The 27,037-nt window shown below is 45.8% G+C and overlaps 1 protein-coding gene across 1 annotated transcript in view; it reads right to left on the bottom strand.

The window, feature by feature from the left end:
- Positions 1-2,446: 2,446 nt before the first annotated feature.
- MED12 (mediator complex subunit 12) overlaps positions 2,447-27,037 on the bottom strand; it is a 27,564-nt gene continuing 2,973 nt past the window's right edge. The window contains exons 5-39 of the mRNA XM_010136923.1: positions 25,041-25,187; positions 24,650-24,749; positions 23,995-24,131; positions 23,038-23,169; positions 22,519-22,645; positions 21,633-21,862; positions 21,128-21,208; positions 19,733-19,906; positions 19,317-19,461; positions 18,167-18,285; positions 17,889-18,032; positions 16,938-17,101; positions 16,559-16,690; positions 14,102-14,329; positions 13,764-13,908; positions 13,365-13,485; positions 12,572-12,673; positions 11,741-11,854; positions 11,308-11,471; positions 9,036-9,215; positions 8,783-8,854; positions 8,316-8,485; positions 8,063-8,224; positions 7,866-7,977; positions 7,541-7,630; positions 7,324-7,433; positions 6,701-6,836; positions 6,267-6,428; positions 5,350-5,727; positions 4,885-5,029; positions 4,478-4,683; positions 3,939-4,019; positions 3,479-3,696; positions 2,738-2,885; positions 2,447-2,458 (exon numbers count right to left, since the gene is read on the bottom strand). Of these exons, the coding sequence (XP_010135225.1) occupies positions 2,447-2,458; positions 2,738-2,885; positions 3,479-3,696; positions 3,939-4,019; positions 4,478-4,683; positions 4,885-5,029; positions 5,350-5,727; positions 6,267-6,428; positions 6,701-6,836; positions 7,324-7,433; positions 7,541-7,630; positions 7,866-7,977; positions 8,063-8,224; positions 8,316-8,485; positions 8,783-8,854; positions 9,036-9,215; positions 11,308-11,471; positions 11,741-11,854; positions 12,572-12,673; positions 13,365-13,485; positions 13,764-13,908; positions 14,102-14,329; positions 16,559-16,690; positions 16,938-17,101; positions 17,889-18,032; positions 18,167-18,285; positions 19,317-19,461; positions 19,733-19,906; positions 21,128-21,208; positions 21,633-21,862; positions 22,519-22,645; positions 23,038-23,169; positions 23,995-24,131; positions 24,650-24,749; positions 25,041-25,187 (5,088 nt within the window). The remainder of the gene's footprint in view (positions 2,459-2,737; positions 2,886-3,478; positions 3,697-3,938; positions 4,020-4,477; positions 4,684-4,884; positions 5,030-5,349; positions 5,728-6,266; positions 6,429-6,700; positions 6,837-7,323; positions 7,434-7,540; positions 7,631-7,865; positions 7,978-8,062; positions 8,225-8,315; positions 8,486-8,782; positions 8,855-9,035; positions 9,216-11,307; positions 11,472-11,740; positions 11,855-12,571; positions 12,674-13,364; positions 13,486-13,763; positions 13,909-14,101; positions 14,330-16,558; positions 16,691-16,937; positions 17,102-17,888; positions 18,033-18,166; positions 18,286-19,316; positions 19,462-19,732; positions 19,907-21,127; positions 21,209-21,632; positions 21,863-22,518; positions 22,646-23,037; positions 23,170-23,994; positions 24,132-24,649; positions 24,750-25,040; positions 25,188-27,037) is intronic.

The following is a 27,037-nucleotide window of genomic DNA, read 5'->3' as shown; positions in this document are numbered from 1 at the left end:
CTGGGTGTTGCTGCTGCGACTGTGGCGTTGGTGGTTGTTGCGGCTGCTGCTGTTGTTGCTGTTGCTGCTGCTGCTGCTGTTGTTGCTGCTGCTGCTGCTGTGAAGACAAAACAGAAAGGGCCATCAGAGAACTGTCTGGGCAATACACACGGCAACAGGGCACAGAAAAGGATGAAGGAGTAAGGACATTCCATGCAGTAACATGCCATCTTACACCATTTTCCTTAGAGGTACCTATATTACCCAGATTTCACCAGGACATTGCCCTGGGCTGAGAAAAGGCAAGAAACACAGGGACAGTAACAAAGTTCTTCTGCAAGATGAGGTTATCAGCAGATGGCAGGAAGAGACCTACAAGTCTGTCAGCTGGGGAATGACTAGGCGCAAACAAGATACAAGAATAGAAAACTAAGAGCTACCTCAAGAGGCTGGATGGTTCATCTTTTACGTCCTGGTTAAGACCAGAAATACTGACTTCACTAAGTACTTGCCCGACCTGTTCTCAAAATTTTTCCAGAGGCAGCAACAGAGTTCCTATAACCTCTCTATGCAGTCTACTCCAGGTCATAGTTACTCCTACCACTGGAGTTTTCTCTAACGTCTTTTCTTGTACGTTATGATTTAAGGCCATTTCTTGTCCTACAGTCAAGACTTTCTTTGAAGACAAAAAATCTGGAGACTTATCTCTCCTCTTGTCTCTGCCTCTACCTTGATGCCCTGCTGTTTCAGCCTCTCCTTCTCAGTCACATTGCCCAACTCTTGTGGCACTCCTCTTGTCACTCATACCAGCTGGATGCAGATACAAACGGATGCAGCCTGGATGTTGACAGAACTAGTTACAGTGAGAAGAATACTCAGCATGTGGAACTTGGAGTCAGAATATGCCTAAAGATCTCAAAGTTTTTTCATTTCTCCTAAGTTCCAGACATTTCTCCCATCTGCCAACATAGTTTTGACCTCTCCAGATCAACAGAAGAATTTATAGCAGAAACACAGAACTACTAATGCCATCATAAAAGAACAACATGGTACAGTTCTGATCACTGGCTCAAAAGTGTAAGGTTCAAACCTTCAACAGTCTCAGAAAACAGACCAAAATACAACCAAGAGAAGGGACAGTATCTTATGAGAGGAATTTAGAAAAACCCAGCCTATAGAAGCTGCAAGTGCTCCCTAAGAATATACTGGGTAAACATCAGAGAGAAGAGTGAATGAACAACAGGAGACAGTGAACAATAATAATCGGATACAAGAACTGGTCACATTGAGGCTTGGATCACGGATTCATCCCAAAGGGAGTGAGTTTCAAGAACAGCCTCCTAACTTACATCTTCAACTACTGTGAACCACTTAGGATTCTTGAAATGGATGCTATGACCTGGGTACACAAGAAAGGGGATGACTGACTAAATAAGCCAGGATACTCCTCCCAATTTCATGTCCTACCTTCTTGCAACAGCTGACTACCAATCCATGCAAGACATGCCAAAGAGACATCCATCCTTTCTACAAGCCACTGCATCATGACAGTCAACTCAAGCACCAGGAGCCTGCTCTGGACTGGTATGCCTCTGATAATGCAGCAGGAGTAACGTAACAGGGGAGATTTGGGGCACTCCATGGCTTTGGTTTTGTTTGTTTTTTTGGTTTTTTTTAATCAACCAAGCAACGTCAGTTAAAAGCTGAAAGTGTATGTGAAGTTACTGAGCTAGAAGTACTAGCAATCTGTCTGAGGTATGTTCTTTTTCTAAATATGAGTAATAGAAAATGCTGAAAGAAACCAAGTGAATAGTCAGGGTGTGCTACTCATCAAAAGGACTAAAGCTGCTGACCATGCTACAGGCAGGTTCTTGTCCAGTGCAAGGCAGCAGTTCTCAAACACTGCTGACTGTAGCTCTCGGCAGGAAACACCGTCTCGCTCAGGCCTCTCTCAGAACACAAATCCTCAGCACTCTCTCCGTGTGAAGTCTTCCCGTATTCTACAAGTTTGCTAGGCCTTGCCGTAAGACATGCAATTCACCAATTAACCCAAACTAGTTCTGTGTTTCTCTGTCAATCCAATAAATTTCTGTAACTCCAAGAAATGTATTCATATCTGTATATCGTACAAATATTTAATATACATAAGACTACAATGAAAATCTATGCAATACCTATGTCTGTTTACACATGCCTGCAAACTTCTTCAAACCTAGAGAGCTGGGTCTAACAGCTGGATCAGTTTCTTACCATCCACTGTTAAATGCGGAGTACATGGACTGATTCACACCAGATTTCCTGCCATTGGGAACTGCAACCGATGCTTGTTTTGATCTTCTGAAAATGCAGATATGCCTCTAAAAATGATCTTGTAAGGAAAAACTCTACCTGTTGTGTAGGCAGAGGAATTTTCACTTTGTTTCTAGCTCACACAATGCTTCAAAGACAGTTGGCTTTCTGCACAATCTTATGGGCTTAGCTGGAGCAGGAAGAGATGGGATGCAGGTCACAGACCACTACTCTCCTAATTTCCCTTTAGCTCATGCTGGGTGACTGGCAAAAGGCAGCGCAGCAGGTGTCTCCATCAGGAGTGGCCAGTTCTAAGGAGTGGAGAATTGCCTAGCAAATTATTACAGGCAGCCCCCAACACAGCTGAGATCCTTCCTGGCACAGACAGGCAGAGCAGAGCATTGCTGACACAGAGGTAAGCACTGGGAAAGCCTCCTCCAGCTCCTTCCTCCTGTCAGCAACCACTCACCCTCAGTATCTGCTGCTGCTGCCTCAGGTATTGCTGTTGCTGGTCAGGCAGTATCTGGCTGGGTCGAATTCCTGAGGAGACTCCTTGTGGACCCAAATGGTTCATCCCACTCATCAGGGGGGCCTGCTGTATTGACTGGTGAGTAAACCTGCAAGAGAAAGGGACAAGCCCGTGAAGTGAGAGATTAATGGGCAGCCAGCTTCTTTAATCCAAAACCAACTTCATCAACGGGAGAGACAGCCCAAACAGCCCCTTGCAATCCATGCTGTCTCTCTGCAGAAAGGAGAGGAACACAAGGGCCTCTCAAGGGTTTCATCCAGTCTGTTTTTCTAGAAGTGTTAAGTCCTCAGACCACTGTCCTGCATGGTTTTTCTGCTGGATTTATGCCTGCTCAGGAGCAGTGGAAATCCCAGATCTAGACCTTTGATGATGATCGGCTAGTTAGATTTAAAACTAAACCTATGACTTTCCCAGGTTATTTTCCTCATACTGCCCAATTCTCTTACTGGTAACACTGTCTCCTGCCTCCAGCCAGCATCTCAGAATTTCATCCTGTCTCTCCGTTTCTTCCTAGGACTAAAAGCTGGATAAACATGTTCCCCTGATGGTGCAAAGGATTCAGATGCTTTATAACAGTACAGAGAACAGGCTTTTCACAGATTGCTGTTAGGGTTATCTGAGCAGAGCAGGGAAGCCCTTGATGAAATACGGCTTATTAACATCCAGTAGGGTGGGAGGTACCTCTGTGTGTTGCCCAAGGTGTGCCCATAGCCAGGGGCCTGCTGGTGTACGTAGCCACTTGGTCTCTGCTGCATCTGTCTAACAGGATCCACCAGGGCAGGATTAGAACTGGGGTGGGAATTCTGATAGGGCTGGCCAGAATAGGTAGGAGGTACCATCGTGCCTGACTGGGATGGGTGCTGCTGAAGGCCTATGTGGGAGACGTAAGGCGTGTAACCCTGGAATGAAACCAAAAGCCTTTATCAGTTATGGGGTAAGGCACAAAAAGAGAATTTGGAACACAGGACATCAGCCTCCTGTAAATACTGTCACAAGGCTGCTCACGACTGGAGTTCAGACTGATACTGCCCAGTAAATAAGTGAGAAGAGCCAAGAGATTTCAGGATTTAACAGTAGTAACAAAGATGCTGCCCTGTGCTGAAGCCAGATTCCAGCCCTACCTGTGGTCACTGCCACCTACCTGGGAGGGCTGCAGTGCTCCATAGGATGCGGTTGGAGCCATCTGGCGCACGGGCTGCTGTCCCATTATGCCTTGGCCCTGCTGGAAGGCAATAGAGAACCGCTTTTTTCAACATACCCAAAAGGCAGGACACCTCTGCTCTCTTCTCAGCAGCTCCCACCAAACGAGACAAGTAGCTTCACTGCTAAACCTAAGAGGCCGCTGCACAGCATGCAGATGCTAAAGAATTCTGCCTCACCCGGACTTAGGGCAAATAAGCAACTAACATCCCTACCACCCACCAGCCAGGACGGGCCCCTCTCGCCGCTGAACAGCCACAGATGCCCCAGTGCACCTCACAGCCTCCATCGACTGTTGTGATGTGGGCCCAAAAAAGAAGGTGGCAAATACAGCGCTGCACCGGAGGAATAGACACAAGAGACATTCCCAGGCCAGAAACAGAGATGGAGAGTTCTGGCTAGAATGGACAGCCCCAGCAATCATCTTGGGCTTGCTGTACCGTGGGGTCCAGCAACAGCAAGAGCACAGTTCTGACTTACCAACTTTGCTTGAAGCTGCTGCCTCAGTATCTGTCCCTGGGACACTGGAGGCTGCTGTCTGTACACTGCTGGCTTGTAGGAGGGGTCAATGCCCATCATGCTCCCCATCCCTGGAGGCAGCACACCACTATAGGGAGGACGACTCTGAACAAGTTTCCCCAGCGGCATGCGTACAGGTCTGTAAGATGTATCCAGGCGAGGGCCACCTGCAAAAGGAATAGAAACATGCTGACTAGTCCCATGCTATTGCAGAGCCTTGTAGTTCCAGAACGGCTGTTCATCGCTGCTATCAGAACACATGACAGGCAAAAGGGGAAAGTGTAGGGACCTGTGACCAGGTCACAGAAGGGGTTCTTACAAGAGGTTCCCAAAGAGGGGCAATATGCTCACCTCTCCTGTGCACCTACCTGCTGGAAGAGGCTGATTCTGGGCATAGAGACCCACTGGTGATTGCCCATATGCCAGCCTTGACATAGTGCTTCCTGGCTGGGGATGTAGGAGATCTGTAGGCATACCAACTCCATATGAAACTCCTCGGCCCAAGACAAAATCCTGCAAAGACAGAGAAGGAGTAAGAAAGATCAATGTCCACTGGGAATTCATGAGTAGATGAAGAGTATGAAAGGGTTGCAAAGCCCACAGGAGGAAGCCTGGGATGCTATCTGAACTAGGCAGCCTCCTTTCCTCACACCAGGCATTAAGAAAATGTTTGCTCTGCCCCAGGCTAGAGAGAAAAGGAGAGCTCCAGCCCTCCCAGCCGAGGAAACATATCCCATCCTCACTATTGCACCGCTCTCAGGCTCCTCAAGGGAGTGCTCTGTGACTAGGAGGGATGGACGTCGGAGGTCCATAGCTGTTGGGCAGTCAATTACCTCAGTTTTGCTGGCAGACTGGTTGCGTTTCTTAGTTTTGCTCTGTTTCTTTTTGCGTTCTTCAGTAGAGGTGGCAGGATTGGAGCTTGTTTTATCAGCCTTGGCCGGTTCTGCAGCTTTCTTCTCTGGCTCTAAAGCCACAGGTGTAGGAGGCTCTTCCTCTTCAGGGGGCAGCGGCAAGGGCTCCAGATAGTAACTACGGGGCTTGGGTTTCAAGTGTGTGTGGTACAGAAGAAGCCTCTGCTGTTCCTCAAATTTAGACACCTTGCGATCCACCCGGACTGTCCCAAACCATCCCCAGGAGAGAGGAGCTGAGTGCTTTAAGCCCTCAAACAGATCCCAAGGGGAAATCTTCTGCTTTGTAGAGACTTGCAAACCCTTTAAAACAAAAGAGATAAGAACCTTCTAGTTTCTGTTGTTTCTCCTACGAGGGTGTACGAAACTGTCTACTTCCTTCAGGCTCCACTCCACATGTCCCAGTAAACAACCCGAGCCCTTAATAGTGGTGCCTGCTCCTCTATGTGGCAAAGCAGTCATTTTAAAGGCCTTCATCTACAACTGCCAGTCTCCATCATCCCATCTCTGCCAGTCTTCTGCACACTGGCACTGCCCAGTAACTCACATGACAAGGACTATGGGTTTCTCTTTATGCTTTATATAACCCTAAGCACCAAACCAAAGGTTCAATAACTTCTCAGGCCATAGTAGCATGTATCACTGAGCACTAACTTAACCAAATGCAGAAAGGACAAAGCTATGTGCCAGCTTGTCTGCATGCAGCCAGCCACTTCAAGCTCAGCAGACAACGAGATGCTGCATACAGATGCCTCCCAAGTTGTGTAGACTCAGGGCATCAGAGGATAAGGTGACGCTTGCACTCAAGAACTGTGTTGCAAGCAAAAAAAAGCTTCACTTACCTCCTTCTTGAAGATGGAGTCAAACCCAGCTATTTTATTGCCTTTGGTGTCAATAAGGGATCCCTGAGGCTCACACGTGATGACATCTCGGGTCTGCTTGGGAAGTGGCAGTAGCTGTCGCACCTTCTCCAGGCTGTCAGATTGCCTGTCTCCCAGCTCTTTCTGCACAAATGGAATATGAAACACTTGAAGAATCACTGAGGAAAAATCATCCAAAGCCCACCTGTGCTCATCCTGGTGCCAGCCTCCATCCCTGCATTACCTCTCACCTCTGCACCCTTCAGCCCTGCAGAGCCACTGGGGCCACCCTCACCGCTTCACCTGAACAGCAGCAACAGGACTAGTACCATTCATGAGACACAGGTAAATCTGAATAGTTGGACAATCATGACACAGCACACACCACTCCCAATACAGGGCCTCCTGTCCCTCACCCTGAGTTTCTTGACAAGATTCATGTACGCCCGCTTGTTCTCCTCCATGCTGCCCTGGGAAATGCTGGACATATCAGCAGCCAGGGTGCCGTTGATGAGAACACTCAGCATGTCCAAGACGGTGGTGAAGAGCTCACTGTTGGTCAGAGCAGAAAGGTCAGAGTTACCTGAGAAGCAGATACAAAGCCTCTACCATCATGGTAACACCAAACATTACTGGATTGCCAAGAGTACTGCCTACAGTCAGAAGTGCCAAGCACTCTTCACACTAACCTCCCACACTAATCCTCCTTTTGGTTATACACCACAGGGTGTTCACAGCTGAGTCAAGTGTAGTACCGCACATTAAGACTGGCCTCATGTCTATCCATTCAGCTTCTCCAAAAAGCAGGTGCAGACTCAGCTTTACCCTGCTTATCTCTGCATATGGAAAGCGAAGTTTGCTCTGAGATGTCAGAGGCATTTGGATACTAAGACTGCTTGGATTGTAGCCTGCTATTACTCTGAAGTCTTTTTCGACTGTTACAGTACTTCTGACAGATTGTCTATAGAGACAGCTAGCTCACAAGAGAAAAGGGCTGTGCTAACGACTGCCTCCCGTGGGAAGTCATCCAGAAAGTTACTTGTTTGACTGCATGTCCACGGTGCCACTGCTGATGATATCCAGAAGAAGCACAGCCCATTCAGTCGTCTGCTGCGTACTTCGTTGAACTGTGTCAAACATTCCCCCCACCTGGCAGAGAAAAGTGGTTTAGTCACAACGACAACCAAAAAAAAAGGAAAAAAGGCAGACAACTCTTCACCTCATACGGGTAGGCTTTTTCTTCTACAACTGCTCACCAAATTTAGCCGTAGTTTCAGGGCCTCATGCATCAGCTGCTTGGCTTTGCAGTCATCTTGGTACTGATCTTCTCTCCAGTTTGTAACAATCTAAGAAGTTTAGAAGAGGGGACAAACCTCACAAGCTGTACTTCCGTTTATAGAGAGCAGCTGGTACTGCCCACAGAGACGGTCAGCTCAAGCACCCTATGCCAATCAGGGTAAGATCTTTGCCTTATTAAGCATGTAATCAGATAGACAACATCTCCGAGGACATGCCCAATAGGCTGCCTGCTGAAGAAGCAAGCCCTTGAGGAAAGTGTGGGGAGAAGCAAGAGACATCTACCTGCTGGACCTGACTGTACAGAGAGGTGAGGAGGCCTTCCCGCTGTTCATCCTGTCCTTTCAAGCATGTTAGCACCAATGACAGAAATGGCTGCTGGCTCAGGAGGGACATGCTGCGTAGGTAACAGAGACAGAGTTATACTGCCAGGCTAGGGGATCAGAACAGCAAGCACTGCCTGTCCCTTCCCCAGGACTCACCTCTTCTGCTTCTGGCGGTCTCGCTCTTTGCGGGATGATGACCCTAGATGTTGTCCTTTCTCCAGTTCTTCTCCAGCAGCTTTCAGCACATGGCCCTGCACTGACGTTGGAAGCTTAGCAATCAGAGGGGCCACCAGCCACACTCCTGATCTCTCCAGGGAGCTGTGACAACACATGAGAGAAAAGCAGTTTGCAATCCAAACAATGATTCAGACTTGTCTACAAGGCAGCGGCGTGCTGGGACTACACCTACCTGAGGATGGGTTTGGATTTGTTGCTGGCAGGCGTAGTGCTTGCTGAGCTGCTGATATTGTTGACTCCATTGCCAGCAGAGCTAGCAGAGCTCGCAGAACTGGTCTCTGCTGACTGCTGGAATACCTCGATGGTGGCCTTGGCTATATTTTCTAACAAGGAATTCATCTCCTAGATATAGGGAAGACAAGACAGTCAAATTCTTCTTCCAGAGCATCCACTGAAAGTGCTTGCACATTTCAATGCAACTCAGTACAAAAACAGTTTGCAAACTTTCCCATGGCTGCTGCTCTTCCTGTCTCAAACTCATCTCATTCTTCTTATGCTTGGCTTTCACAGGCCTGACTCCCTCTGCTTACTTTCTCCCTATTCTCACTTCCACCAGGCCACCTCCCCACCACCTCACAAGCAGCTACTTCAACACTGGCAGTACACATCCCTGTATAGTCTCTCTCAGCAGAAACTCACGTTGCTTGCCGTCTGCTTAATCATGAGCTGCAATTCCAGTGAGGACTGCCTCATGGTCCACTGGTCCAGATTCTACAACACAAACACATAATTCCTAAGTCCTTACCTCAGTTCAAACTACGCCAGCCCACACCCTCAACTCCCATGATAATGAGAGTCAGACCCTTCAGAGGGCTGCCTTTTGGACAACCCCAGTCTAATGCTGCATTAGGTGAGCACTAGGACACTCTTAGATTCTACCAGGAGCATGCACCTGTAAAATGCGTTTAATCCTCTGCCGCTGAGGATTTTCTCCTTCCTCATTGTCTAGAAGCCGGTGTGGATAACAAATCAGCTGCATCAGCCTCTGTGCCTGTGTGCTGCTCAAGACAGGATCCTGCAAGTCATTGCTGTCTTCACAAAGGGACTTCAGACATCGCTCACCTACCCACTCCTGCGAGACAAAGGTAGAGTCAGCACAGTCAGACTGATGTCTGATTCCAAACCAGTGCCCCTGTTTTCGGTCTGAGATATGCAGGGAGCACATCAAACTCCTAAAAACCTTATTGGTAGGCAGTTACGCCTGATAATAATTTCTCTTCATGAACTGTACTACCCTGAATCAACAGGCATCAGGCAAAGCACAGCAATCACAACAGAGGAAACATCAACTTTGACAAGGCAGCAGTGTTGAAACACAGTAGCTACTCAGTTCTTGATAAAATATTGGTATGATTTAACAGTACACAGCCACTGTCATGCCCAGGCTCCATCCACACAGCTGCTTGGGCTCAAAAGATCAGAAGGGAACACTTAAAGTTATTTTGTCCATTTCATGCACCACGAAGCCCTGGAGCTCTCCTAAATTAAATAATTCAGGGGTGCAGCTAAGGCTAAACTAGAACATGTCTTAGGGAAAAGCACATCCCTTAATTCTCAAACAGTGATAGAAAACACACTGCAATCCTTAGTAAAAACCAATGACTTTACTTCTTAAAGTCTGGAAGGGGAAACACCTGACTGGACACCAGCCATTTATAAAGTCACATATCACGAGGAGAAGATAGACAGAAAACTATTACTGTCAGCCTCTCAACTTCAGTTAATGGTCTCTAAACATATAACAATGTCAGCAGTTTCCACAACAAACATGAGGTAGGTACCTCTTCACAAAGTTTACAATAACCTGCAGCATTCGTTCCTGCAGGATTTTTTGCAGAAAAATCAATAAGGCAAATTCATAAAATGAAAATCTACAGAGGACTGCTATATAAGAACTTATGCAGCTGCAGAGCAAGCTGGGAATTCTTCCACTGAGAAGCAACAACCAGAGGAGAGAAGATAAGGATCCAGTTCATGAAGCACAGGTGCTGGTGCTAAGCCTAGAAAGCCGGGCACAGTCCCTCACAGCAGCAAACACACCATGCGTTAAGTAGAGCACACGTGAACATGAGATACACCACTTTCTGAGTTGGAGAAATCACAACCTATAGTTTAAGACATTCTACAGACATTCCAGAATTGATAGTGTGAGTTCTGCAGCATATACCACTCACACTGGAGGTGCTAATATTAAACACATTTTACCAGCCCTTAACAGCTGCAGAAACCCTGTAGGAGCTCTGGCACAGTTTGGTGGTACTCACTAATGTCTGTTGGAATGCTCACTGCTACATAACCAGTGCTGCCAGCAATTGCTATGAGTAGTGATACCTGACACTGCTACCATACACACACACTTTCTACCTAGACTCCTTCCCATGTAGACGGTGACCACTCAGGTTGCAGTAACACCAAGTAGGTTGAATTTATGCTCATAAACTGGTGGCTCCAATTACACATTAGTAATACAGAATATAGGTTTTGAATTGTAATAGGGAACAGAGGTTTCAAACTGTAACTCTTTTTCCTGTTGACAGAATTTGCAACCAAGGTCCAGGACACCCTTCAACAACCATTTTCATACAGTAGTGGTAACAACCACTCAACCCTGCAACTAAGTACCTTATTAGCCAGGTTTCAGTTCCTCAAATGTCACTTTTTCACAAAGGAACAGAAATACTGGTGCTGTCAGATTAGGCTAAGCAAAAGATTTTTTTGTTGTTGTTCATTTAATTAACTAAATAGGGTAGTACAAAGCCTAGGGATACATTAGCAGCCCAGCTGCAACACTTCAGCTGCACTCTGAAAGGCACCATTTATCACTTCAACAAGGCTGTCTCTCACACTTATCTTCGTTGACTCCAGCACACATCTCAGCAAACCACTCTCAGCACTCCCTCCTTGGATGTGAGCCCCGTGCTATTGCCAAAGCAAAGGGGATGTGCAGTCTCTGCACACACCACCACCTAAATCTTGACAATGTTTGCCACGCTATTTCTCGCTAACGGTGAACAATCCTTAGCGCCATCACATGGCGGAAACATGCAGATTCTTTACTGATCCTGCAAAGAAATATCTGCCAAACCCAGTCTGCAAAGAGTCATATGGGATGTATCTTGTCTGCAGAGGGGATAAGGATAAACCTAGAGATAGGACAGACTCACCTGTTGACATATACTCCTTAGTACATACTTGGCATAAATATCCAAGCTAGCTGTCTCTACAGTTACTACCCGACCACCGGCCTTCCTGGTGCCCAGCTCATCATCCATGAGATCATCGACACCTCCAGGATGGGAAAAGCCAGAGCCTTTCAATTCTGCATCTCCTATAAGGAAAGCACAAGCGTCACTTAAATCATCAATGCTAAACCCAAAACATCTTGAGCTTTTTGGAACTCTCTCTGCAGTCAGTAATCTCTCTGCAGCTAAGAGATACAAAGCACATTTACAGCTCAACCAAAGGGCTTCAGACAAGCCACGTATTCCCCAAAACAGATCTCCTCTGGCCTTCTGTGCAGCCAACACGTGCAGTACAGTACCTTTTCCCCAGCCTCTAAAATCATTCTTACAGGTTCAGGCTTACACAGGTACGCACCAAGAACAAAGACAGCCTTCAGCACTGCAAAGACGGCCCCATCCACAATACGATTCTGGGAAGCTGCCAGTAAGTGACGGTCGCAGGAAGAACGGATTCCCACTGTGGGTTTGTCTGCAAAGAGGACAATGGGAAGGGCAATACCCAGCAAGACAGAAAGGTGCAGGCTCCAGAGCTGCCTAAATTACGTGCAAGGCAGTACCCTAGAATCCAGCTCAGAGAATCCCGAGGCTAGTCCTTATCCCAGCTGTAACATGGCGTCCATTTAATTAAGTTTTGCAAAGCATAGTGCTAATCACACTGTAACAACTGATCCATGAAATCCAGATGGGGAGCAGTGCCTGTGTCATGAACTCTGAGCTTCACCAGTACCCTAAACCTAGAAAACAGGCTGTGTTTAGAGATCTGAGCTATCAGGATACTGATAAGGAGCCAAGAACAGAGCTTTCTGGACTATTTCCATCAACAGACAAAAAAGGAGTGCTGTAAAATAGTAGCCTCTGGCACCAAGTTACAAGGCTATACAAAGCTCAAGACACACAAAAAGAGTGACCATTACTCTAACGGTTTAGTGATGGCAAGGCCACCTCTACTGGCTGGTTTCCTGCCTCTGAGAGCCTCCTCCCAAATATGCCTGGCTACCATGGAGTGACATAAATGTAAGGATACTGTTCTTCGTCCTCTGCAAAAAGCAGTGTATCAGGCTTCGCCTGCTTTATTCAAAGCAAGCAGGTCATGATCTCTAATCATAGGCTCCAGTATCTCTTTTCTTGGGGTACAACAGCCTCAGTTCTTTCACATTAAAGAAATGTTCTACTTTCATTCACTTACTGCCATCTTGTTGGCATGGGTTCAGCTGCGGAGTCTTAAACAGATGGAGTAAAATCCGGCAGGTCAGACGTGCTCCTGGTTCTGAGTCCTGTTCACTGCAGGCTGCGTAAAAAAAAAAAGTCAACTGAGATTTTTTTTTAAGCGTTGGGACAGATGACTCTCAATCCAAAAGCTATTCATAGTGCACTGCCCTGGAACAGCCAGTTGGAAAGCTGCAGCAGCCTTACTCTATTTACAAACATTAAGCATGTGCAGCAATTAACAAGCAAGTGAGCCAATCCATCAGTATTATGCCCAATGACAAGCACTGCATTCTGCTTGCTCCATCTTCCCAACTTCACCCTGTCAGAGTCTGGATGCAATCCTCAGAGCAAGAAGAAGACCAGTGGCAGAATAAAGGCAGAGTTACCCAGACACTGTAGGCCCGACTGGCCAGCTGGCTGCTCTAGCCAAAATGATGAACCGTATCAGCAGTGGGAGGTGTACTGCTGAGGTTCAGAGCTCAGTACACTGATCAGACAAGTGTGGCTGCTAACATCTTTCAGTGCTTATTTCAGCTTGCACACAAAGTCCAGAGAGCAAAACACTGAAAAACCTTAGCACAACCAGTTTTTGATAGAAAACAAAAGGCCAAAAACTCTCTGAAGCAAAACATTCAATTCTTAAGTACAACACTACAAAAGAAGTACCGGAGACATGTTTCACAACCGTGGAGTTCACAAAGTAATCAGTAAGCACAGGCCTTTGGGCCGGAACTGAGACTAAGACCAGTTTTCTAGAGGGACACACTTACCAGCATTGAGGAGGGAGGGGATAGCAGCACAGCGAATCAGGTCCTCCAGGAGCAAGCACTGCCGGGCAATGAGAATGGCAACAAATGTGGCCAAGGAATCATGGAAAGATAAGTCACTGACCTGGAAGAGAGGAGATCAGCCAGTGATCACAACAGCCTCATTCCCTCTGTCAGCTATTCCTCAGCTTGCCTAGGAGCTGGGGGGTAGCAGGGCTCACAACCCAGGTCAATGTCCATGATCAGCCTGGGCTGCCACAAACATCAAAAGGTAACCCCAGTATTCAAAGCCTTTCCCCTCAGAAGACAAAGCCTCCATCCCTCGTTCATTTCTGCCTTCTCCCAAGGGATCCCTCCTCTCCTGCTTCAATTCCTTTTCCCCTTTTGAATGTCTGCACTTGCATCAACATTGCAGAGGAGATCATTGAAGCCACAGGTCCCATTATTCGAGGAACAGCACAAAGCTTTGAGCACACCCAGCCACTCGGCGCTTAGAGACTTGCAGTAGCCAGTTAGCTCAGCACACAGGATAGCAATGTCGTTCACCCTGTTAAATATATAATGAAAAAAGCAGAGGGTCAACTTTGCTACTCATGCGCACCATGAGGTCAGCGATTCTCTAAGGGACCCTAGTGGCTCCTTTCTCACACTCCAAGACAATCAAGGAACGGCTACTGGCTTTCTTACCCTCAACTAAAGATTTACTAACTCAGTAGAACCATGAAAGTTCTGCCTCTCACCTGTCTGGATCGTGGTGTCCCACACACACATGCATAAGTGCATTACAAACGAAACTGTAGCGGTTGGCTGGGTTTTCGTTGAGGCTCTTGCCCAGGTTGGTGTATGTAAAGTTATGGGCAGATGGATTTTCAATAGTGTCAATCATGAACTCTGGTTCCCATAGCATGTTGGAGTCAGATGGCTCAACATTGCAGTAGATTGTATTCTTCACCTTGGAGCAGAAGTCACTAAACAGGATGGGAAAGAGAGATCAGGGAACAAAAAAACCCCTAAGCTTCCACTGAACTGGGATAAGCAAAGCAATCCTATGCAAAACAAGCCCTCCCTGGGCAAGACTATGTGGAATCTGAAGATGACTGTGTACCAGCAAAGTCTCTTCCAAAAGAGTGAAGCTGATTCTGTGTTGTGGAAGCACTTGTAAGTTACCCGTGGGCTCAGTGGATATAGCCTAGGAACAGCTATTCCAGGTCAGGCTGGAGAGAGCACCCAGCTCAGCCCTTGGTGTCAGAACAGTCGGTGCCCAGAGAAGAGTTTAAGAGCAAGGCAGGCATGCGGCAATACTGCAGCAGCATTATTCTCTACCCAGCTGCAGTTTATGGCTCATGGATTTTCAGAGTTAAAGATAATACTCTCCACAACAGATTTTTCGTTCTGCAGACGCAGATTTTTAACGTTCCCACATGGAATCAGAACCATGTTAACTATGACAATCATGAAGTTTATTCTTTTGTTCTGAATCTACCATTTGTTACTTTCTAGTCATTCCTTTTTCTACTTTCATAGCAAGACATACTGAACATTCAGTTTATTTTCCTCATCAACCAGAACTTCTACCAGTCCTGCTCCATCCTCCTCTTCTGTGGGGAAGAGATTTGGTTCCTCATAAGGACATAAGTCATTCCAAACCCCTGGTCACCTATCTACTCACTCTCCTTTGGGTCTAACTCCACCAAATTATTTTTGCAAACCACAAAGCACAGTTGTATCATGACTTAAATGGTGGCCTAATGATGCTCTCTGGTCTGTTCACCATTCCTTTACAAATATTTCTAGCATTTAATTTGCTTTTTGACTGTTACTGAACACTATGATCACATTTTCAACTATGTACATGTTACAGACCAATAATCCTTTATCCAGCTGTTAGTATATATCCATTCAGTACATAAGAGTTTAGAAGGGAACAAGGACAATCCTATGTGCAGTATTTTATGTTTAACAACACTAAACTTTATCTGCCAGTTTAACGCCTCATCACCATCACTGCACCCTACTACAACAATATGCAGTCAACTTCTATTGCTATATGCTGAAAAAGTTATATAAAAAGCAAGTTTTGGCATCACCACTCATACAACTTCTGACGAGCAGAACAGCACAAGCACTAGCAGAGTCCTATGGGACTCCTCAGGGAAGGATCACCCTCAAAACACAAACTCCTTCCCGCTCCTTGTCTCCATCTCTATCCTACCACTTGCCTGTTAGAGATTACTCCCTTTTATCCGTGGCCATTTACTTTAAGCCTTCTGAAAAGCTTTCAGGAATTCATATTCAATAGACTAATATCAAGTTGCTCCATGTGTGTTGACTCCTTCAAAGAACTCCAATGCATCTGTGACCACAGTGCTCCTTCTTGTTCTCGGTTCAGTCCAGAGAGAGACTTCAAAGGCTCTCAGCAGCCAGGAGTTTAGCCAGCTGACACCAAGGTACAAACCACTCCCACAGCCCCTCAGTGTAGGGTAACACCGAGGGTTAGACATCCCTATGGCACACCTGCACTGGAAACTAACAGGGAGCAGAGGCTGTGAGAGAAGACAAAGTGAAGCACTGTACTGGCAAACAGGGCTTTCAGGCCTTCGGAGGATCATGTAAGCAAAATGCCAGGCAGATCTGTGGATTCCATCTCTGGGCTGCTAACAGAGGAGCTCCATAGGGAGACATGTGGGGAGACAGTTCCCACAAAAAGAACTGCCAAGGGCAGAAGGCCACAAAATAAGCCAGAGCAGAACCTGAAGAGCCAACAGGGTCAGAACAAGGATACAGAGTGAAAAACAGCACATGAACAAACCCAGAACCAAGCAGAGCAGGTTCAGAAGCAGTCCAGGGAATATTAGGTAGCTGAGCACAAGCAGAAAACAACCTTTAGGATTAACTGCTCAGTCATCAGAGTTTGGTAAGAACAGATGTCCTTACTTCTGTTCTCTACGAGTGGACTAAGAAAAGACCTGTGGAGGTGCAGAGGATCACTGAAGGCAATTTACCAAAAACAGCTCCATGAGCTAAGAGTGAGGATTATACACTGGGTCATTACTGCCTGCAAAACAGGCATTAATCCCAAGACTTCAGTTCCCCATTGAGAGGATCTCAGGAACAATCCCAACCAGATCACAAAGCAAAGCTTAAACAAGGCGCTGTACTGGTCAGCACCCACTGCATCCCACCTGCCTTAGACTCACCTAAACAGTTCCCCAAATTTACTTTTGAGGTGACTGCAGGAGGTATACAGGTCGTAGAGATAGGCCAGGATACAGCGTTCTGCTGAGGAGCCATCTGAGCGATTCATCCCATGTTTCACCACCCCACACAAACTGTATAGAGACAAAAAAATGCTGCAGCAACATGAAAACAAAGTCTGAAGAAATAACCTCATTACATAGGTACCTTCCTGAGCTCACATCACTGGATAATGCATCCCATCCTCCATTCTATGAACTGAACCCTCAGGCACAAAGCTGTTGTCTTTCAGGAAGGACACAGACATAATATCCCTGCCCCTTGCAAGGACCTAGAAGATATATTGCTTGCTTTCACATGGTGAGAGGAAGATTCCCTTACCCTTCGAAGACCTGAGCCATCTGGTCCTGGTTCAATATAAGGCAGGAGTGGTAGTGCCGCAGCACAGCCACGATGCACAGGCACAGGCTGGTGGTGTAGCTGCCAACCAGGTCGGAGGATTTCAACAGCAATTCTGCCTCCACCACGCTCAGTTCATTCAGCAACTGCACCCAATGACAGAAAAACCCTTCAACAGCCACAGGGGTAAGGTATGGTCAGAAAAGGAGCAGGCACACCACACCCACAGCCTATAGGACCTGCCAGGGAAGGGACTGGCAGGCACTGTCTGCCTAGAGATGTACCCCTGGAACAGCTGGCATCCCGCACTTAGGCACAATGTCTCAGACAGTACGAGGGGCTGTCAGTGCTTGAGTATCAGAGGGTGACTGAGATATGGCCACAGACAGTAGCAGGCAGCTTGTTGGGTAATTCTATCCTGCATAAATCTCACTCAGCTCCCTTTTTAAGGCTAACAGCCTCAATTCTGCCAACAACCATAGCAAGATTTCAACAGACACCTGGCACAGGCTGCAGAAACTGCAATACGATTTTAGCAGGACCCAGAATGAAGCCTGCGCTGCTACATTCCAAGAATCCTTCCAGGGGAGCAAGGTGGAAGAGCTGCCAGAGACAGATGATACCCTTCTGACTCAAAACAAGGCCTTGCTGTCACCAGGGACAGAGATGCAATGCAAGTCCTTTGGAGACACCCTGAAGCCCCTGGAAGAATAATGCTCAGAGCACAACATGTAAGACTATCTGCAACAAACAACCTATTCCTAACAGCTGCAGCCCAGGAGTACCACAACGATACCTAATCTGACCACCTCCATTACACAGGTCTGAGAATCACCAATGACCCCAGGGGTAGTCCAGCTATCACAGCACAGATCTGCTGCCTTTCAGGCTGAAGAAACCCTCCCGGGAAGCATCTGAGCACACAGTGCTTACCTGGATGGCAAAGTCAATAAGACCACTGATATTGAGTGAATACTCCATCAAGTCAAATATGAACTGCACGTGCTGTACCAGAGGCAGATGATATGACATTCCTAAGGCAAAGCTGGTGATCTGTTCCAAGACATTGCGAGATACCTGCAAGCGCAAGACAACAAATGTCCTATCACCCCCTGGTCCCTCAGCAGGACCATCTCCCTTTCCCTCCAGGAAGCTGCTCTCAGTAACACAAGGGGACCCAGCCAGTGCCCAGTCTTGAACAAGTTTCATACCTGAGATGTGACTTGGTGCTGATCAAAGTGAGAAAGGTGCTGGAACTTTGCAAAGATATCTTCAGCTGTTGGGAATGCTTCTGGCTTGCTCTTTTTCCTCTTCTGGCCTTCCTCTCCACCTACCAAAGTTGGGAGAATCAGAAAACAGTATTAAGCTACCTTCCTCATCAGAAGAGGACTAGACCTCAGACATCAGCACCTGCTAGTCCCTCAGCATGACCAGCCCCTGTCATGCAGCACAGACAAAAAGCCCAAGTCCCAGGCCTTAAGCCGATAAGGACCGTGTTGAACTCAAAACAATAAACCTCTGAGGAAGGAATTCCTAACCTGAGAATAACAGTAGAGTTAACATCTATTTTATTCCAAGTGAAGATACTCCTTGGAAGGGGAAAGTCTTTCCTCTCTCAATATAGAGGTATGCTGATTCCCTAATGAGAACAGACATTCTGGACTGGAGACATTCAGCCTCAAAATTGCTTTGTCAGACCACCCCATGTTTTAAAGAATCATCTTTCTACCACATTTCAAGTGGCCTTTCAGGAATCAAACTAAGAGAGAAAATAAAATTTGTAGCCAGATTTGCAGCTAATGGAAGTCAAAGGCCTTCTATTGATTTTGACACAGCTATCTAAATTTCCCATCCTGCATGCCCCAAGCATTAACAGCACACAATCAAGGTCTTTGTCAAATATGCATAGGTGAAGTCCTTTTTGCTTCTTGTGCAATGATCTAAACACAAGAACTAAAGAAAATGAAATTTGAAAAGCCCGAGTTTTGGCCAGGATCTCACTCTGAACCTGATATAACTTAATCCTCTTCTGAAGAAACGTTCACTTAAACAGATATTGTCAGCAGGAGGCTAATCATGTTACTTGCTGGTTAGTATGTCTGGGAACAGAGAACCATTCCAGACTCTCAGTGACTGATACAACTTACTAGGGCAGGAAGCTAATCATGTTACTTGCTGGTTAGTATGTCTGGGAACAGAGAACCATTCCAGACTCTCAGTGACTGATACAACTTACTAGGCACTAGTAAGGTTATACAAAAGGTTATACAAAATTTTTTCACTGTGAAACTCCAGACAAAGAAGGCAGCCGACTGGAATGCTGCCCCTGCTTCAGGAAGGAGTGGTTCAAGCTCTACTAACCTGTTTCTGCAGTGCTCTTTCTGTTTAAGACTTTCAGAATGTCTTTGGTTATTTTCTTGATTGTATGCCGAGCATCATCCCGTTGTTTTCCAACGCCAAAAAGAACTACCAGTCGTTGGTTACACTCATGACTGCATGACTCCTCCTAGGGAACCAAAAGAGACAACTACATTAGCATCTAATGAGGCTGAATGTTTTAATCTTGTTTCACATCCGGATCTCTTAAAGAAAAGGAAGCTTCACTTCAGAAGTTGCTCTGGGAGGGAAAGGAGACATCTTAAGTAGATCTCCTGCAGTAGTGCAGGAGAATGTGACTGCTCCTTACCCACACACAGCAGTGCCACAGGGAAACAGAGCAGCCTCATGACCAGAGCACAAGGCAGCAACAGGGAAGCTGTTCTGATCAGGTCTCATACCTGAGGAATAGGAAAGTGTGTTGCATACTGGATGTGGCGAGGCTGGTCATACAGGGATGCTAGCATTCCTTCCACTGACTTATCCTTCAGCAGAGGCTTTGCTTCCTTTTCAGGATCTGTTTTCTCAGGGGAAGGGCTGGCCTTAGATTCACAATGCATTGGAGGAGAAAACATCTAGGGAGACATAGTAACAGGAAAAGGTAGTTAGGGAACACAGGTAACAGTGAAGACTGAGGGCAGAAGGAAGGTGTATCTGCTGAGGCCTAAAAGGGAACAGAAAGAGGGAGGGTTGGAGAAACATCCAGTTCTTACGGCTATGACGAACGCAATGTGCTAAGACACTACTACTCCCGTTTCTGCATCTGATCCATGATGTAGGATTTTGGGTACAACCACCTTCACAGAACAAGCAAGGATCCTGAAAAAGCCACAGGAAAGCCATGTAGCTCTGCACATCGCACCTGCCTAACATGCACCCTGAAAGCCCAGAAATGTACCCAACGTGTACCTACCATAACATGTACCTGCAAAGGTCCTTCCAGTACTTAAAGGGGGCTTATAAGAAAGATGGGAATGGTCATCTTAGAAAGGTCTGTTGTGACAGAAGAAGGGGTAACAGTTTTAAACTAAAAGAGGGGAGATTTAGACTGGATATAAGGAAGAAATTTTTACAGTGAGGGTGGTGAAACACGGGCCCAGACTGTCCAGAAAAGTGGTAGATGCTCCATCCCTGGAAACATTCAAGGACAACTGAATGGGGCTCTGAGCAAACTGATCTAGTTGAAGATGGCCCTGTTCACTGCAGGGGGGATTGGACTAGATGACCTTTGAAGGTCCCTTCCAACCCAAAGTATTCTATGGTTCTATGAAATGTCTGAAGGAATGTATGTACTCAGGGATTTTTCAACCACAGTAAGTTATTTTTATTACTAAGAGCTTCAAAGCATTCTGCAACTATGATCTATACCCACAAATATTATGTAGAACTGTACATCTGAAGTACTGAAGGCCACACAGTACAATGATAGCAGACCTGTGTCTTCTCCCAGGTAATAAGAAAATACCTGCCAGCAGAAACCGGTCACTTTCAATCTCCTGGTGTTATCATGATCATTCATTTCCCATCCACTTCCAAGCAGCCCACTTCCTAACCTGCCCAAACACTGGACTGGCAGTGGCCAGAGGGCAAGAGATCCCAGGAATGACTGCGACTCACTCCAAACAGGTTATACGGCCCCTTTTACAGTGTCAGCTGCCTTACAACCCAGCCACTTACAGCACACTGGCTCTACAGTAGAGAGGGAGTACTCACATAAAAACGAGGCACATGCTGTCCCTGGTCCCACTACAACATACTGACTTACTAAGTAGCAAGTAGAAAATGCAGGAACATACCGAAAAGTCTGTTTTCTCCATGTCATCAAAGATCATGCTGGAGTTGTGGTCAATGTCCATGGGCTCAGAAAGACCTGTGTCCTGGGAACAAACAGAGAAGCTTTACAATCTCAGTGATCCATCATGGAACAAAAGAGTATTTGCTTACTACAGCACTGGATGGCCATGTTGGAAAGTAACAGCAATCTGCCAACACAGCCATGGTTTCAGGCAAGTTGGAGCCTAATACACTGCAAACATCATGCACAGGCCACAGAAAGCACCTCATGATATGCTGCTCTGCTTTGAGCAGTGCAAGATTTTCCTGCCTACCCCTTTAAACTCTGCAGGACCTTTCCTTCTACTTTTGGAACCAAAATGCTAAGGAAATAGGTTGTGGGAAGGAGAAGCATGAGTCCTGGTACATCCACCAACAGGTAACAGCAAGGAGGCTGCAGAGCTGGTAAAAATGGGCAAGCACAACAAAAGGACATGTACGAGAGGGCCATGGTGCTTGTGCTTTCACCTCTAGCTTGATGCCACTGTTACCCTCCGTCTCCTTCCTGTCGTGCTCCTCAGCAGGGTCATCAAAAGGCGAGGGCGGGCGAGGCCCATGAGAATCCATGGCAAGATCCCCTCGGGAGATGAGCGTGCACATGTAGATGTTGTGAGAGAAGACATCATGTCGGATTAGCTCACAGAAGAGCAGCACCAGGTTAAAGAACTCCACCTTCTCATTTTCCTTCCCAGGATCAGCTGAAAGGACAACACAGATAGTGAGGACTATCAGAGTTCTTCCGCAACACCAAGCAACACCACCTAACCTAGGGATAAAGAAAGTGTTTCAAGAGATCTCAACATGGTAAGTGACTGACACACAGTTCTGAGATTACAGCAAGGACTAAAAACAGAAAGCCTAGTTTCAACAGGTGGCAATTAAGTAGGTCTAAAAGCTCTCCAGTTAGTCTCACAGACCAGAGACATACACTTTAGCTGGGAAGTGCTATTCCTGAGCGTACAAACAGTTGCCTGCATCATTCAGAGTTGTATCCTGCCCTCCTTAATCTGTTTGCAGTACTCCTACTGAGAGGCTATTCCAGACCTTTCTCACTTACTAGTTAGAAAGCTCCCTCTAGCTCTCAGCCTGAACTAATTCCTGATTATTCCTAGCTATACTCATCTACTCTTGGCCAACGCTCTGATAATAAAAGTGCTTCTGCATTATCTTTCTGCCATCTGGCCCTCCAGGCTGCTTTCCCTCCTTCTCCAAGGCATGCTCTGGATCACATGGAAGCCAGAGAGAGAAATTAGGTACATCCGAGACCTACACACAAGAGAGTAGCACACAAATTAAAAATCTGCAGGAGAAGGAAAGCTAGAAACTGGAAGGACTGTAAGTTCTTATTACATACTTAGCATAGGAGCTTGAGTATCAAGGAACTGCATAAGGACATCCTGAAAGACAGGAGCACTGGCTGCCGAGAGAGAGCCAGAAGAGATGGAACCTTTCTCATCCACAACTTCAGAGTCCCCACATCTCTGCGGAAATAGAAAAAAAGTACCAACTGCCGTCACAGAGGAGAATACTCACTACCCATGAATCCCTAAAATAAGTCTTCAAGATAATTTTCCTATCTTGCACTTAAATGAAAGCCACCACACAAGTTTCTGCAATCTATTTCACAGTCTTCAAGTATGCCAGTACTTCCCCACTGGAATCACCTGTCTTCAAATGTATCCAAGAAATGGGATACACACCATCCCACCATTTATCGCCTACTTTGGGTTAGACGGAACAAATGCCACAATTAATAGCACCAGTGTTCAGGGGTATCAGCTGATCAGCCTTTGCCTTTTGGTATAAGATAATCGTAGCTACGTAATCTCTGGTCTCCTTTACCACTGCTAAACTTTCAGGAATAAGGGCTTACCTCAGCCTCTATCTCTGCCTGACGCTTCTCCAGGAGTTTGGCCACAACCATAGCCCTGTGGCGTCCTGAGCGTTTATAGCTGACAGCCCACTCACACAGCAAGGCCACCACTGCATCATCATCTGCAGAGATCTGTTGAGATAAGCACTACAGTGAGAACCTGAGCCAAACAGAAGAGGTGAGCAGTCCTGAGGCTTCAAGTTGGATATAACAGTGAGTCTAATTCTAAAACAGCACAGCCTGAAGACTACTGCATTTCTGTCTTGCTAACATGGAAGATGGCTGTCAAGCTAGAGCCCTCCTGATTTGTCTCTGCTTTGACTTCACTTTGCAACATGAGGTGATCCATAGCCCTTGACAATCTCCAGCCTGACTTTGCCTCAGAAAATCAACTCTCTTCCAGCAGCACACTAAGGAGTGTTAATCTTAGCACAGAGTGAAACACAGCTTCTCAATAGCATTATACGAAGTACGTAAACTACAGTCCTGCAGTATTGGTTGCACTGTGGTCCTACACATCATAAATATGACACCTCCCAGGCTAAGAGGAACTTGAACTGTGAACTCCCAGACTCTCAGGAAGCAGCTGCCAGCCCAGAATTTGACAAGGCTAGTATTTACTTCTCTAAGGCACGCAACATGTCTTCACCATTAATTTGCTATCTGGACTGATGTCTTCCATCTGGAGACTCTCCTCAGCTGCGTGGCTTCTCTCAAGATTATATGTATTTGTTAGCATAGACTTCCTAGAGCACAGACCCCCTACTCTCACTTTAGTACCTCCCTAACTGAAGGATGCATGAAATCCTTTTCGACAAGAGATCGCATCTCTTGGCCAAAGGCCACTACCTAGTCAGCTCTCTGCAGACACAGGACAGTAGCGTGGAATATAAACAAGAACATAGCCACAAGACAACAGAAACACCACCAGGGCCCAGCAGCAAAGTTCCAAGGCACCTCATGACTGTCTTTGGTTGGACCCAGCCCAAATATCCTGTTATACAAGGAATCCAAAGAGTTGCTGAAGTCAGATCTTTCAAAGCTGTGACTGTCCAGAACTTCTAATGTGTGCAAGACGCGGCCAATAGTGAAACCTAAAAGAGAATGGAGCAGAGAAATGCATATTTGGCAACTGATACAACAGACTCTGGAGCAAAACTTTCAGTGAGCTCATTGCTCAGGAGACTGCCTAAGAAAGCTGTACCAGTCAGGCAAGGGTCCAAGTAGCTTAGCATCCTGACTCTCATAGCAGCCAACAGCAGATGTTAGGGGAAAGCATCAGAACATGGCACGTATAATACAAGAGTAAAGTTCTCTGGTACACATTTCCAGCTTCCGGTAACAGAAACTCCCCCTATACCTGGGGAAACAGATCCATGCAAGATTTTGTATTGAAAATAAAAAGAGCCATTTGGTTTTTATTTGCTAATTTATTCATTTATTTGCTAACAGTAAACACCAATGGCAGTAAATAGGAAAAAAAAAAAAAAAAAAAAAAAAAAAAAAAAAAAAAAAAAAAAAAAAAAAAAAAAAAAGAAAATAGCCAGACAGGAAGTTTCTCAGGGTGACAAATAGAACAGGGGGAGGGAAAATTTAACCTACAGCAAGTTACCTGCTGTGGTTTCCTGGCACTTGTCAAATGACCAGCGAACCTCCACAGCCTGGCCACGTTCCTTTATCTGCTGCTCAATTTCACGCAGCTTTGCCCGAACCTAAAAACAATGGACTTGGTGTAAACGTACAAAAAGATGCCTTAGAAGTCTTATGTACAAAATTATCAGAAAACAAAGAACATGACAGCAATTATACTCAAGGTTAGATTTTGCCTGTCTTCCAAGGCCATCACTGTCTTGCATATAACAGAATGGGAGCAGTTAATTCCTTGGGAGTGAGACAGCCCTCCAGCTCTGCTTATCTCATAACATGAAAACAAAATCCTGAAAGAGCTAAGATACAGCTTTTACACCGGATCACAAGAGCACCCTTTTTTGAAAGCTGCTCACCTGCTGTGTAAAGGCTGAATTCCCTCCTGGCATTGGCAAGTTGGATGGGGCTATAGGCAGGTGGTCCAATGGAGAGCCGGTTTTTATCCTGCTATCAGTCAAGGAGTAATGCCACACAAGGGCACTTGGGCAGCACAAAATTATACTCTGCAACAGATAGAAAAGTCAGTATCATTGAGCAAATCAAGGTCTAACACAATAATCTAACAACATAATAATCTAACATAATATTCTAACAACTAAGTTAGATTATTTTGTACAGAAATAACCACTTCTTTATCCTACCAGCCAGGCATTCATCATCCTACATATATATTTATATTTATTATTTGGTTTGGGTTTGGGGGGGTTTTTTCCCCTCTTCTAAACTCTGAAAGAGTCTTTGGACCATACTAGAGTAGAAAGGAGTAACCTAGTATTTTTGCTGCACTGAGTTTCTTGCCCTAGGTATGCTTAGGAAGCCAAGACCACAACCACACATTACCTAAAAGCAGCAACATGCTGCTTCTGAACACAATTTATCTTCTACAATTTACATCATCCACATGCAATCCAGTCTTAGTGGTCCAGAAGCAGCATTTATATTAGTGATTTACAGCCCTCATCAAAAGTAAAGCATGAGAAAAAATAGGAGTCAGACCCAATCTCATTATACTGTATTATTTAAAAATTGATTATAGTAACAATACTACTATAAATGCGTTTTCATTCTCTTCCTATCTTGTACAGACACCCACACAAACACAGACAAAACTTCACTGAATGATTTCTCAAATACACCCCTACAACTTCTGCCTCACAAGAAGCCAGACATTGAGATGGACAACCAAGGCTGTTTTAAATACTAAAAATGAAATAATTCATTGTATCTCAAGAACATCTGAGGGATGGTTAATTATGTACACTGTTAGAAATGCCTATGTTTCCAGCCTGACGTTATCCAGCTTCAACTTCCAACCACTAGATTTTATCCTGCCTTAGCCTTATCTACTACACAAAGAAGATCTGTCCGTCTTTCCATCAGAAGACCTTTGATCAGATGATAATTAACCAATTTAAACATTTTAAGCAGGTTGTGCTCAAACCGCAAATCAGCCACATCTTTGAGGTGTATACGCTCATATATTTTCCTGTAAGTAAGATCCCCAAACAAAGGATTTTTGTATTTTAAAAGACATAGTTTATGACACAGAAACTAGAAAAAAAATCCTTAACTTTTTTAACTGACAGTGACCAAAAGAAGATTTAATAGGAATACAAAGAGGTTATTTACACCCCTTGCATTGCTCTCTAGCCCCTGCAGAGAGATTTTTATTTCTAGCCAACTGCACTCTTAAAAAAATTTTCCTTCTAGCCTGTTTGAGAGCTAGCTGGCTGCTTCTTGATCCTGTCAAGGCTCCTGGATCTCAAGTTTCTCTGTGAAGCTGCAGGTTCCCAAGCTCTGCAGTCTCTTCACCTTCACTCCTGCTCCATCCTGCACCCTCCGGAATCTCCTCTGCTTTAACATGCTCCTTTCCTCTTCTAGAAGAGGCAATTTCCACTCATTCTGCAAGGACCCACCTAACCTAGCCACTTTTCTCTTGAAGGAGAAAAAGACAACCATGAACAGCCACACTGAACAGAACTCACCTATCTCTGCCCCAAGGACAGTATGGGCTGAGTCCTTGTGTCCACAACGACACAACAGCATTTGCTCTTTAAAAATCTATCAGTAAGGCTTCAGCCACCTTGCCCTTTTACTGCAAGGTAAGGGCTAATCAATTCCAAGGATTAAGATTATGAGTTTAGAGTTGTCCCTTTTCACAGCCCGCTGCCACTCATGAGAACAGTGGTCTCCCTAAAACATTAAAGTTCTTCCATGAAGAAGGGGGAGCAGCTGTTTTTTGTGTGTGCTGATTGTTTGGTTTGTTGGGGTTTTTTTGATCTGTGGGGGTGGGTTTTTCTGATGGGGGGGGGGGGTTTGGTTTTGAGACCTCACAAAAATTACAAAGCACTCT

Source organism: Buceros rhinoceros, unplaced genomic scaffold, assembly GCF_000710305.1.
Source record: "Buceros rhinoceros silvestris isolate BGI_N320 unplaced genomic scaffold, ASM71030v1 scaffold31405, whole genome shotgun sequence".
NCBI classification, from domain to species: Eukaryota; Metazoa; Chordata; class Aves; order Bucerotiformes; family Bucerotidae; genus Buceros; species Buceros rhinoceros.
This window is presented reverse-complemented; position numbering and strand designations above follow the sequence as displayed.